This window comes from Micrasema longulum, unplaced genomic scaffold (genome assembly GCF_059751315.1).
Source record: "Micrasema longulum isolate JH-2025_06_02 unplaced genomic scaffold, ASM5975131v1 h1tg001282l, whole genome shotgun sequence".
In the NCBI taxonomy this organism is placed as follows: domain Eukaryota; kingdom Metazoa; phylum Arthropoda; class Insecta; order Trichoptera; family Brachycentridae; genus Micrasema; species Micrasema longulum.
In genome coordinates this window covers 85,817-100,882 of record NW_028278469.1, presented here as the reverse complement: position 1 = coordinate 100,882, position 15,066 = coordinate 85,817, and the positions used below count along the sequence as shown (strand labels likewise).

General features: G+C 30.4%; 1 protein-coding gene across 1 annotated transcript in view; it reads right to left on the bottom strand.

Annotated features, from left to right (window-relative positions):
- Positions 1 to 226: 226 nt before the first annotated feature.
- The window catches only part of LOC148276082 (uncharacterized), a 95,371-nt gene continuing 80,531 nt past the window's right edge, over positions 227 to 15,066 (bottom strand). The window contains exon 4 of the mRNA XM_088234783.1: positions 227 to 1,710. Coding sequence (XP_088090909.1) covers positions 1,476 to 1,710 — 235 coding nt within the window. The 3' untranslated portion in view covers positions 227 to 1,475. The remainder of the gene's footprint in view (positions 1,711 to 15,066) is intronic.

Sequence of the window (15,066 nt, the reverse complement as noted above, 5' to 3'; positions counted from 1 at the left end):
TAGAAGTTCTGTCTCCGAAAGAGCAGTTTGTCTCAGCTGCATTCAACTTAAGGGCTGGATGTTTTTTGAAGACGGACTACTTTCAGAGATAATAATACAATGTATTGAATATTTACGTCTAAATATGCTTTAAATTCTTATGTAGAAATTATCTTTTGAGACGTCATGTTTTTTCCTCAATATCGAATCCATCGTAAAGTTCATTCTTAATTACACAAAACTCGTATTGTGGTTATTATTTTTTTATTCGTTTGTTACAAAGTGGAAGTTGGAATGTAAATGTTTTAAATAAGGAGTAATAAAGATAATTTAAACATTAATAACATAAATGCAAAAGTAAATGAACAAATAACTCATTGATAGGCTTCGCATAAACAAATGAATAATAAGTTGTGTGGAGATTTCAAGTAAGTTTTTAATTACGACTCATCTCGCATTAGTAAATATGCGTATTTTCAAGTATTAAGGAACAAAACCGTGTTTGACAATGATTTAAAACCGATCGAAAATGTTTTTAAGAATATCGGTTTTGATGTTTAATAAAAATGTATGGTAACAATTTAAAACAGTGCTTTCATTTAAATTGTTAAGCGATACTTTTTTGCAACTATATGAATAAAATTTTTATTTCATAGGTCAATTGAACTGTTGGCGTTTTGAGAATATTAAAAAGGTGTTTTTAGCAAGAGGGGATATAGTCGTTGAAACTCTATTTTAGAAAAAATATCTCCAAATCAACACGTATGTTGAGTATTTCAACTCTTTTCATATCTTAAATAAATAACATGATAGCTGCCCACGCTCCTATATTTTAAAGAAAAAAACTAAATTTAAAATTAATGTCTATATTGACGAGTTATTTGGTACAAAGCCAGATCTTAAACTATCGACGTCTCAACTAACCATAACTACTCGTACTTTGATAAAAATCCTATAATTGTTGGAAAAAATTAATTTATTTTGATTCGATAATTAAAATCAATCAATAGTTAGGAAGTGTGTTATTATGACAATAATAAAGTGCAAAAAAAACATATACCAAGATATTTTATTGAACCAATTCGTAATTATAACTATAAAATGTGTCTCTGTCCCGTATAAATGTATGTAAAATGTTTTAAATAAATAAATTTAAAAAATATGAATATTTCGAACTCCAAAGAAAAGACTATTAATATCAAATGGTCTAAAAGATTCAAACTCGACACATATTTTTAATTTGTGGAGCAAAAATACTCGGAAAGAGATGACAAATATTTTCAAAAAGAGAAATCGTATTAACCTATTTAATTACACACACCTTATTTTGCCACTTATAATTAATAATTAAATTAAGATGTTACGTAGATTTAATATCGTGAAATACGTGCTAGGTAATTAGATTTAAATGAAAAGGTAGCACAAAGCTTGATCGCAAACACTGAAATATGATTTAAGTCAACCCGTTTGAAAGCCTTTTAAAACTAGTTAGTGAGTTAGTATCGGAATCGCATCGGTGACTTGGCCATTTTAGGGTCCGTAGAGATGTCCCTCTTGGCGAATGAGTCGAAGTTCGAATGGTCGATTTCGTCGAAGTTCCTCTTGGAGAATCCGACGAATCCGGCGTGGTGGTCAATCTCGTCGAAGTTTCCCGCCCTCTTCATCGACGGGGAGTAGTAGCTCAGAGGAATATCGCTAAGCCTTCGCTTCAGTCCGCCGAAGGGGATTCCGCTGTGGAAGAAAATATACTGTAAATATGTATATATTTTACGAAAACTCAAAGGAGAATGGGTGCTTTTAAGTAACCCAAAAAAGACTGGCGTGTAAAGCGTTATATTAATTATCTCGTTTTCAAGTAATAAATTATTGATAGGTGTAAATTCGGGTAAGAGAGAATACAATATAATAACAACATGTTAAAAAAAAAACAATATTGATAGGTGGTTGCGGGAGTGGTTGGTGGGATTGAGTGGTTTGTGGCTGGATCGATCGCCAGTGGATGAAGGTCCACCTATCCTACACATCCTGTAATCTCCCAATTCGCAATGTTTGTTTATTCTCCTCGTCTCTATGGCCATGGGTAGCTACGGTTGCTATAAGAACAATTTTCTATATCCATAGCAACCAACATCAACAATCACATTTTTCTCTTCTTGATAATTTCTGTCAACTACCGCATGTTCATAATTTTATCTGCCCGCATCTGCTCGTCCTTTAATCATCTGCCCGCATCTGAACACCATTACATATTCTGACTGCCGCGCCGCCACATTCATCTATATATTTCCCAAATAACTATAGTGAAAGTGCTGTGATCACCAAAAAAGGGAAAAACTACCCAGAAGCCAGGACTTGGAGATAGCATCCAGATTCCTGTCCCTGATTCCCTTTCCTGTCTTCCTAAAGGTAGGATTTTTGTCTGCCATGGTTTATTTGGCCGCATACTGTTCTTTTCTACACCTGCCATCATCACGCAAACTTTTATTTCTCCGCAAAAAATATCACATATCAACGATTCAGTCAAATAATACCCATCCAAAATTATAATCGCCACCCCTAACTACGTTTTTTTCCATCACACTAGGTCAAGAGGTCCAATCACAGTGAAGAAGCGAGTCAACCAGGCAAGCAAAAGCACAATCTCATTGGATTATTATGCTCACACCTCGGGTGATGTTCCAAGCGCTCGCGCGGCTGTAGAAAAAGCTTTTATCTCCCGTATTTACATATAAAGTACGCTAGATAAATGTGTTTTCTACGGCCGCGAGAGCGGTTTAGAATAGCACGGCTGGGAGTTGAATCAGGTTAAGTTTAGAGGTGAAACGACCATTCGGGCGTATTCAGAGAAGACGAGTATTGCCGAGCAAGTAAGAAACAAATAGCTGTGCGTCACTGCTGTGCTCTGTTGTTTAGTTTTCATTTCATTCCTGTGGTCTTAAGCAAACACAATTTTTATTTTTTTTATTTGATCTTTATTTTATTCACAATTTTTTTACATTAGTATATTTTTAATTTTTAAATAGTGCAAACATATTCTTACGCATTATTATCATCATCATCACCGCACAGCCATTCCTGTCCACTGCTGAACATAAGCCTCCCCCATACTCCCCATACATCCTTGTCTTACGCTTTCTGCATTCAGTCACCAGCAATAGGGTATTTTCACGTTTTTTTATTTTTAAATATGCAAAAATTGACGATGGCAACGGTATATATATTTTCATTGTGCGATTTCGGTTTTAAAAAATAAATTTTCTACGAAGGTTTAAAATATAGATATTTTGAATAACCCGAAAACGAGACATTTCGCGCCCTGTGCGACAAACGGCACGTATGACGTTTTGGCGCCAAACTTGTGTGCAATGTTCATTAGAAGCACGGTCGGCGGTCATAACGCGTGACGTCAAAATTACGTATTACCAACTTGAGCATTTTTAGGCGCTCATTTTTAAACCGGAAATTATAAATGAAAACTTGTTTTGGATGCATCGATAGTTGTACTCGTATCATTAGAATAGTAAAAATCCTCTCTAATTAACAATTGTTTATTTATTCATTTATTTCGACGGCTTACGCCTTTGACAAAGCATAAAATAATTTTGAAAAACAAAACACCCGAACACAGTATAAAAAATAAAGATACATGAAGTAAAATCAGCAGAAAATTAGGAAATAATAAATAAAAATTAATTAAGAAGTTATGACATAGGTATGCAGCAAATTAACAATAAATAAAGGGTTTAAATATAAAAAGTATTGAAGTAACAGAGGCGATGTATCATAGCATAAACAGTGAAACAAGTATAAAACCTAGTACATTTTGGTGATTAAAAAGCAATGATTTTAATTAGTATATTTTTTAAAAAAATAAATCTAAGTTTCCATGTTTGTTTGCTAACATGTGGAACCGTGGAATAGGTGAGTATTTGGCATAGTTTGAACCATGCAAATCAACAGCAAAATAAGTATTTTGTCTTGTCCCATGCTGTCTCACATAAAAATTTACACAATTTAAAAGATCGGGACTGTCAAGAACATTATTTAATAACTTGAAAACCAATTATGTTTTTAACGTTATTTCCGACTCGTGAGAATACCCTGATCTCTTTATATATTATTATACTTATATATTAAATGAAAAATAAAAAATAAATCGAAAAAAAAAAAAAAAAAATCAAATCAAATATCATCTGACCATCGTGTGGGCGGTCTCCCTCTTCTTCATTTATCTTTACAAGATCTCCACTTAACTACCCTTTGAGTTCATCTTTGGAATTTTAATCTAGCTACATTCTTATGTATGCTCTAATAAGACATTATATGTATATATATATATCATTTATGAATTCTTTAACACATACGTATGTCTTTATATTTTTTTACTGTCTCATATAAAATTTTATTTTGTGATTCGCATTTTTTCGGAATAGAAGTCTGATTTTTACCCTTTCTCTGGTATTATGATCATGTTCGAGTTAATAATTTTTCTTTCAAAATTATGTGGTTTTTTAGGGTTAATAATTTTATATACAAATATCATGGTATTGTAAAATAATATTTGCCGATGTGTAAGTTATTGTAATTCATTTAACATCGACTTTTTTACCCTTGTGTATTTAAATTTTTTTTCAAAATAATTCTAAAGGCTTTGTTTTGTAATATACTTGATTTGCTTATTTTTTTTGGATTTGATAAAAATAATATTCTGCTACAGTAGTTAATGTGTTGTAAATAATTTTGCTTGAATTCAATCCACAAATCTTCTTTCAATTACTTTAATACTTTTTCTTTTATTTCATACTTTTACTTTTATTTGCTTATTTTAATATTTTTTTAATTACGTATTTTTGTATTATTTAATTTAGCACTCAATATTATTTGGCATATTATTTATTACTCCTATTTCTTACTACAGTGTATGGTGAGTTTTTAGAAACCATATCTCAATTATCATTTCAATTATGTTTTTACATAGGTATATATTATTTTTCTATTGATTTCAATGATACCATTGTTTTGTTTTTTTTCAATACTACTATATTTTACTATTATACTTTTATTTTGTTGACTTCAATGATACTGTTATTTTGTATATTTGATTATGTAAGAATCTAAATTTCTATAATTTGTAATTTAGATTTTTATATTTATGTCTGATTATCTTTTTAAAATTGTATTCTTTATTTTATTATTTATTACTTATACCCCTTTTTCAGGATTTTTATTATATTGCATCACATGTCTTTATATTTTAATCTAATTAATTTTAATATGTATTTTTATTGTTATTTATTATGGCTTGACACGGACACAACCTTAAAAGTCTTAATAAGTTCACTTATATTTAAATAAGTGTAATTTTGAATGAATAAATAAATAAATTACAATAAAAGCGCCCTAACCCTTCTTTCCTAAAACAGTTCTTAAAGACTAGTGTTTTTCTCCAGTTTCGCAAATTTACTATCAATTTTTAGTATACTAATTCAAAAACTACTTGATGTTTGTTTACAATCAAGTTTGATGAATTTACAATTTAAAAAAAAATAATTTAAAAGCTCATTGCACCATGATTAAAAGTAGTATGGTCAATTTGTGATCAATTAAATAGTTACTCATGGTCAGTTCTTTTATTAATTGCAAGGGTTATGTAGACGTATAATTTACACATAATACCTAAGGGTAGTATAATAATTTAGCTATTTTATTTTTGGGTCCGAAAATACGCAATTTAGATGTCATTTAAATCATTGATGGTGTAAAACATACTGATTTGTATGGGGCATCTCTAAAAAATAAACGTAATTATTTAGAAAGTCCGTGTATGTTAATATTTGTATATAGGGGTTAGAATTGGTTTGTAGGGATTAGCTCTCCGCAAAGTTCACTTTAGATTCATGGGGAAAGTAAATAACCCATCTTATTAGTTATTAGTAATGAACTGAACAGAATTCTTGAAGCATGTCATCCCTCTACAGTTATTTTACATTCGTTGTCATACTATGGATTACCAAGGTAGTGCAGATCTTTAAGACAGATGATTTAGGTTTAAAACAGTAAAAAGAAATATCCCCTTAACACTTTGTATCCCGGAGCCGAGTCTTGTGTTTTCACGTGGTTTACCAGCTGTCTAAAAAGTGCATTTTATTGACATCTAGTGACTTTTATTAGTACTTTTTTGCAGCTGGTAAACTACGTGAAAACACGGGACTGGGTCACAACGCAAGGTTATTATAATCACGTGTTTACACGGCTCCGGGATATAAAGCACAAAAAAAGAGTGAGGACGTGTTGTATATGTGCAAACAATGCAATGTGGCTCTCCATAAAGGCCAATGTTGGCAAATGTTTTCAAATAAATGTAAGAAGTTTCAATTGATTTAATCCAGCATTTTCATGATTATGTCACTTTTAAGAAACCCTTCACAAAGCATGAAATTTCACAAAAGTGGACCGGGCACAGGGTAAATTCTATGTGTATTCAGCCTGTGCTTAAAGTGTTAATGCACCCGGTTTCGATTTGTGTTATTTATTGACAAGTTCTTGAAGTAATATAACTAAGTTGTGGTTCTGTGGAAGTAAAAGTGTCTCGGACCCATTTTACTCGGTTGTTTCTGAATAAAAATTAAAAATAGTCCCAAAATCAAAACATTTAAATTTGTAAGTGAAAATTCTTGATGGATGTTCATTGTAATTTATTATAGAAATAAAAGACGAGTGATACTTTAATCCACAAATTTCGAATATCCAGTGTCCGGTTTCGTCGCTTTCGCGACATCTTCGAGACTAGTATATTTATTAACGAGTTCAATGTACTTATACAAAACAAAGGTAAGGATAGAGTATTCAAAATTATATGAAAGTAAATTAAAATAAAATAGTTTTTATCTTAAGGATCATTAGCGATTTTTTTTCGGGTTAGCTAATGAGTTGATATAATGCTATTTTAAATGAGTTTAAGTATTGCATATATATTAATTTTAGTGTCCCATTCTTTGTGAGTGTGATTTTTGTCAATTATGATTTCTAAAAAACAAAGGGTAAAAAGTCATTATATAAGTCACACATATTAAAAAAAAAAGTTTGATAATATGCGGGTTGTGGTGCCATGGGCAATGTCGCGGACTCCGGATCAGAAAGCCTGAGGTTCGAATCCCGTTCTATTATACCTTGTTTCCCATTTTCTAACAAAGTATTTAAAAATTACTCCATAATTCAAATATTTGGGTAAATTATAAGAACGCATTTTTTTGTAGGTATATTTAAAAAAAAATATATGCCGATATGAGTAACGTTTTTCTTCTTAATACTTTGAAGATTACGTCTACAAGAAAGGTGCACCTAGATGAACATACAATGCGACAGGTCCGATGGTAACATATTACTGACTAAAAGATACTCGAAAAATACAATAAAAATGCGAGATTATTTGAGGGTTGCGATTTTATTCACCAAACAAAACAATACGAATCCTTCAAAAATATTCATGCCTGAAGACTACTTCAAAAACCACGGGCGCGCTTTCAACTGGAATTATGTATTCGGGATAAAATACAATCTAGCGAAGCAAGAATATTTTTGCATTATCGTGAAAACACGAGATACAAATAGTTACAAACACGGGTTACCGATGATTTGACTCGGTGAGTAATGTAGAAATTGAATGACGCATTCTGAAACCAGTGATAACTGTCACCAAGTAGATGCAACTTGGTTAGCTAGGCATCAACAATATTTTTAGTATGACCAAATATTTGAATTTCACCCCCTAGTGCGTTATATTATGTGTTAAATAAATAAAATAAAAAAATATCGAGACGGTATGAAGTAAAATCGATCTTTATTTAGGAAAATAAGTATATTTGTATGAATTTTTTTTCTTCTTCTTAGTTTTTTTTGGCTTTTTTCACCCCTAACTGGGGTGTTCTAGCCAGTGTCAAGTTAGAGATTGACTTATTTAAATATTTACACATGTGTTAGTACTATACATACAAGTTAGTGTGTTAGTATTTAATATTACATACACTTTCATAGTATATATTATTTACAAGTACATTAAAATATCATTTTTATATGAATAAACTTATATGAATTTATTTAATATGTAATATATATTTTCTTTACTAACTTTGTATACTTTGTGTAAATCTGTTATTAGTTCTGAGTTTATACACTTTATTTGTCGGTTTTCTATAAATATGTATGTAGAACTGTTGATTTCCCAAATGAAATAAAATAAATAGAAGGCATATAACTTATTTACAACCTTATACCATTTATAACTTCATATTTACATTTAAAAAAAATGTTTGTTTATTGGGTGGGGACAAGAGAGTTAAAATATTATTAGGGAATGGGACGTTGATTTTGGAGAGGTCAGATAGGAACTTAGGATAACAATCATTTATGGGGCATCCAAAGAAAATTTGATTTAGATCTTCCTCCTCAAGCTGACATTCGCACATGGCAGAGTCCCGGACATGGATTCTAAACAAATGAAAACTATTACAACAATGTCCAATGCGCATTCCGCATATAGAAGATGTCTCAAATTTGTCAGAATCACTTTGGAGAACCAAGGCTTTTCTGTTACATTTGGTTTAGAATTAGAAAAGGTGTCTTCCCTTGACTTAGAAGGAGGCTACCTAATATTCTCGTCATATGCGAAGTTGGTATGAAAATTTAAAGTATCTTCGTAGGTAACTTGTACCTATTTTTCATGTAGAAAACTTAATTTGATTTTGTAGTTAAAATTGAAGATAAATGTTAACTTTCTATTTTGACATGTGCCTTGGATTTAAAACACAAGCGAGTGATTCAACTGTAGTTTTAACTACTCAGCCAACCTCCACCGTGGAGTAACATCATGAGAAAAATATTTTTTTAATGTGTTTATTTTGGAGTCAAGTACGACTAGTTAGCTATTCGATTCATTGATTCAAAACAATTATCATTATGAACTCGTAAAAATGGCGAAGTTTACATTCGACCGCAAAACGTCGGATCATTGTATGTATTTATCTAGTCAGACAAATGCTGATAGCTACCCGTTTATTTATTACGATCATCTCTCTAGGGTGTAAGGTTTAGCGTCACAACGTCTACCTCCTATCGCTGAGAGTTGTTTAATTCACCGCAGTCGTTCTCAACCAGTGGCCTTCCTGCCCTTTAAGTGCAGACAGAAATTTGAATTATACATTAGAAAACGAAATTGCGCTTTATTATTATTCTCTTTTCATTTTGATTTAACTATACAGTAAGTTTGCTAATCTGTTAAATGAAAGTAATCGATCAGTAAATAATCAGTCTTACGCTTCGGACACCAGAAACTTTTCAATTCGAAAATCCTTTAAAATCAATATTTCACGTCTATTCTGCCATGTCCACAAAATTTGGACGAACCCAAAATATCAAAATCATATCATTTCTTTTTATATATATCCTCTGTACGTGTGATGTCACCGTACTCCTCCTAAACGGCTAAACCGAGTTACGTGCGGCTTTCAAAGAAATACAGATCTTTGCGCTATGCGTGTTCGTAGATATTAAAATCTTTAATCGAATATGTAAAAAATAAGTTAGGAGCATAAATGTGTTATTCATCGATCTACCAGGGTTACGTTCGAGGAGAATGCATTTGCAAAAAAATGGAAAGATGTTGTTTTTTTTTTGTATAAAAAAAGTTTATTTTTCAATGTTTACAAACAGCATTTGTTTTTTGTGGATCTAAATCAGATTCTTTTAAATTCCTTATGATTTCTACCCATTTATTTATATTTATTGGATTATTGGTAACAGTAAAATAATATTAAATACAATATATTTTTAAAAATCGTATTCATACATAAGTACACCCCTTTGTTGGTGAGATGACCGGAGTTTGACGTTTGCAAAAAGAATGCCATATTTGAAAAAAGATTCATTTTATGTTTTGGAATTCAACCATAAACAAGTACCTAGGTACCTACTTGAATTCAAAATAAACAATTTTTGGTTTTGGAATTCAATCACAAACAAGAATCTAGGTACCTACTTATCAATGAAAAGTATTTTGCAAACGTTCGGGCGGGACAACGTATGTCGGGTCCGCTAGTAATAATATAATAAAACAAATAAATATTGTTGAGTGTAAATACGAATAGTGTTTGAAAATGAATTAATTTCAAAAGGTTAGAGACTCATGTTCTCAAATGATGACTTAAGCTATAAAACAACAAGAGATCTAGAAAGTACGCAGAGGTTTTCTATTTTACTTGGGACATGGAGCGTTCGGCTCTGCTCACTTGGGATAGTAAATCCTATATACAATATACATAATATGTCCCCAGGTACTGAATACTGAAAGGAGACGAACAAAATACAGGGATTCATGTAATGTTTTCATGTTGTTTCTATTTGAAAAGTATCCATGTTGAATAAGCGTGCGGTTAGCTATTTTGTTCAATTTCCTAACGTGGCTTCAACTTTTCAAGGGATGGGTTTAAGTTGACCTTTATTGAAAACAGAATGTAATAAAAATATCATCATGTACATTTTCAGGAAATAACAAGAAAAACAAAACTAAAATAGAGTATCCCAGGTTACCATCAGCTATACGCCTAGTGCCTCATTGATCCCAGCGCTTGTTTTCAGAGAATTACCCTGGTTCGAGTTAAAACAAGAATACGAGTGTGGTAAAATCGTGTAACAATGTGACATTGATTTGGGTACCTGGACCTTGTGAATATATTTTTTTTAATTACTGTTCATCACAGCTAAAAACATGTTTTTTGTCTCCCTCGGCTAGGGACACCTAGATATTATTTTCAATGTAAAAAAATAATACATAAATTGTAAAAGAACAAATAAATAAAAAAGTGTATGGTCAGTATCGTGCGAAGCAACTGATAAAATTATTATGAATTATTATTTTTATTTTTTATTTTTATTATATTGAAAACATATTATACATAATTATATACAATATTCCCAAGGAGTTTTTTAAAAAAAAACTCATTTAGGGACATACAGATAATAATTTTTTTAGAGACGTTTTTAAATTTTAAACTATAATATTATTTAACAAAAGCAGAAAAATTAAAATTATGATATACTACAAATTAAAAAGGGTATGAAAAATACTTGAAAATAACAGAATAAACAGAATACTAGGCATGGAAATAAATTCAAAATAATGTTTACATTATGCAATCTGGGAAAGAAAATTGAAAAAGTTTAAAAATTACATGTATGTATATATACATACTGAACTAGTACAAAATAAAATCATTTTTTTTAATTAACAAAATATGCGCACACCCAATACAGGTTAATTTTTTTTATCAAAAACGTTGAAAAAATTGAAATTATGTATACAAGCCAAAAAAAGTATATAAAAAGAAAAAAACACAAATAACATTTAAATAGTATTAAAAATTACATATTCAAGCAAAAACGGTGAAATATTAAAAGGTATATGAAAATAAAACTTTGTTATCAGTGTTACACAATTTTATTCTTTTACAAGAACACAACTATAGTTTCGGGAGAGCGCTCCTCCCATCGACGGGTGGTATAAAACTAATATAATAAACACAGAATATTGTTCACAATGTCATCGAATCTAAACAAAAAATAAACAGATTAATCAGTGAAACTTAGAGCAGGGGGTTTTTATTCTTATCTAAGGTGTTGGCATATGAATGGATGGTTATCTTAAGTACAGATATGAAAACATGGACAAAACATTAAGTCGAATTTATTTCTTAAAATTTAGCACATAAGTGAAAGTTGCAAAAAGTAAGTCTAAGATTTAATGTGTGGGAAGACATCGCTCGGCTAAGAGAGTGTTAACAGACGCGGGTCTAAGAAGGTGAGTGCGGTGAGGGTGGAAATAATAAAATATGTGTAACACTGATAACAAAGTTTTATTTTCATAATAATTTATAATGAAGTGTTACGAAGTGAATGCCGATTCAATTAAAAATAAAAAACAACTGATAAAAGTTTAAAAAGTCATATTAAAACTATTAGAGAAGAAAGAGGAATTGTGGATGGGTATTAAGAGAGTGCTTTGAGGATAAGAACGAAGAGGTAAACCATGAACTAATAAGTGTTGAGGTTTTTCGCATGTTCGTAGATAAAACTGGATTTCACAAAATTGTATGCTAACTACCTGTAAATGCCTAGACTTTCATATTCCCTTATTTAAGGTATTCTCCATCCCTGTTGTAATTTGTTAATCTTAATGACTCCCGAGGGGGTGAAATCCAGTCTTTTGTCTACGAACATTTGGACAAACTCAAATATTGTAATGAAACCAACTGGTCCAAAAAGAAGTTTAAAAATGGAAAAATTGTTTTCAGGCGTTGCCTAGTGTGTGAAATAATTCAGTCAGATGAATCTCTTCACAACAATAAAGGTTTCAGCTCTTTGACTTCACTAAAATCAACAAATGGAAGAATTGAAGAAATATGGATGTTCAAACATAGGCAAAATGGTGAACATTACACATTGTAAAGTAGCCACTTAAACCAGCCAATGACAGGTCATAAGCTCCGTAAATGCATAGACTTCCATATTCCCTTATTTAAGGTATTCTCCATCCCTGTTGTAATTTGTTAATAAACTTATCAATGAAACTTCTTAGTTTAGTTTTACATGTTATTATTTTGACCAGCGAGCGCTTTCGACAGTCTTGAAGATGCCTACTTAGGCGAAAGCGCTCGTTGGTCAAAATAATAAAAAGTAAAACTAAACCAAGAAGTTTTATTGATAAGTTTATTTATAATTTTATCATAATCATTGATGCATAAATGACAAAGTAGTTTTATTTTTAACTATTAAATAAATAACTATCGCTTTGAAGTAAATATAAACCGTGTATATTATAAGCAAGGTAAAAAATAATGCAACTCCTCATTTAAAAATATAAAAAAACAATTATTGATCTAAGCTGCTATCAGGGTGCCGATGCAGATTCCCGTGAAGAGGACGATACTCGCTGATTTATCAACCAAATCTTACTGTGTACACGCGTATCAAAAAAAGAAAAAAAAACAATTAAGAGTGATATTATATTTGTCCAGGTAACAATATTGATACAAAAAATATTTTACTCTTTACTCAAGTTGTATTAAAAAAGTTCGGGGCTTTGTAGAAGTTATGAATATGTTTATAAGTTTCCTTCTGTGTGACGGAAGATTATTTTACATCAGAAGAACCTCACAAATATGTATAAGGTAATCGAGAGGAGCTTATATACACATTAGGGTTAGTGGCTAGTTGATTAATGTTTACAAATTTCTGAAATATAGCCTGAATTTCAGGCGAGTGTTTTTGACTAGATAACTGTTCTAAAGTAAAAGTCCTATAAAATTTTTATCCTATTTTATTTAAAAAAAAGTGAAAATAAAGAATTTAAATTCATAACTTAAGCACTCCCGCGCAGTTCCATAAGAGATGTCGCGATGTTGAGCTCACCAGTTAGTTATCTGAGGCTTGCATAATGATTTTTGAGTACGATTTCCTATATATATATATATATATATATATATGAATGCTTTACAGGACACCTTTTAAGTTTTTATTTATGTTCTCTAAACCTAAAAAAAGTTATTTTAAGATACTAAACATTTGAAAATCTAGGTGGAGCAGACTCATCTACTCGTACTTGTTTACGTATTTACGATACTCTTGTGAAATTATAAAAAATATAGCCCTGAATTCTGGTGGTACATTTATGTACCACTTTGTTCTAGGTTTAAGGTTAAGGTAATCATGTAATAATTAATTACAGTTTGGAAAAAAAATCATAAGATATCGATTATAATATTTTATATACAACAAACTATTTTAAACAATCCACAATACCTAGAATATGCGACCAATATAACAATATATTTACCGAGGCTGATATTTTTTGTGACAATGTATGTAAATTTAGGTCAAAAATTAAAGAAATTTTGAGAGAAGCAGATATTTAACTTTATTATTAATATTATTTACATATTTTTTCATTTCGTTTCTTTTCTTTTACATTTATTATATTTAACATAATTAAAATTATTGTATTAAGTGAAAACCATTTTTTTGGTGTGTGCATGAGTTTCTTACACTAATATACAAAGAAATTAGCAATATATGTGTACATACGGTTTGTTTACCTAATAAAATAAATAATTTTAATGAAATGAGTCTCATGTATGTAGTTGCCATTATTTTTGTACATATGTGTGTTTATACGTGAACAACATTTAATGACGTTCATGTAAAAATACAATAAATAAATACCACTTCTAAATAAATAATAAATAATAATAATCATAATACTATAAATTAATAAATACATACTACTTTTCCCACTGTCCAATTATAAAAATAGTGTTTTAGATATTAAATCGTTATTTTAAAAATATTGTTTATTACAAATCCACAAAGACAATATAAATAGTAGTGCTTCTACGTCAAAACGTAAGTACGCGACCTAGAACAACTGGTAACATCTCAATTCTAAAATTGAAAACAACTGCAGTACAACATCATTATACTTACAGAGGAATATTTTTCTTTAATGAAATGAACAAAGGAAATAAAAAGTGCAGTTAGGAATACGACGTCTTAATGAAAGAAGTAAAAACTTATATTTATAATTCTTTTTTGTGTAGCACTGATTGAAAACACCGTTTTTTTTTGTAGTTTATATCGTGGGTATACAAGGAAAACCGCTTTACTGCAAAAAGCCAGTTTTGCGTTAATTGAATTTTCAAGTTTGGTTGTTCATTAAAAGTTAAGTTTTTTTTTATTTTTAATACTAATCATTTATTATTCATGAAACATATTATTCTACATAACAGAATTTATATGAAATAAAAAGCAAGAGAATTTGAGATTTTTTTTAGTTTTTTTTTTAAATAAAAATATTTGCGTTCTTATGATATACCCAAATATTTCATTTCGAGGGCCATTTTCAACGAGTGGTAAATAACTCACTACTAGAAAATGGGAATCAAGTTGGGGTAGAGTGGGATTCAAACCACAGACCTTTGGTCTGTGAGTCCAACGCCCTAGCCACAGGACTACAACCCGATTTGAATTAAGATAGAAAAA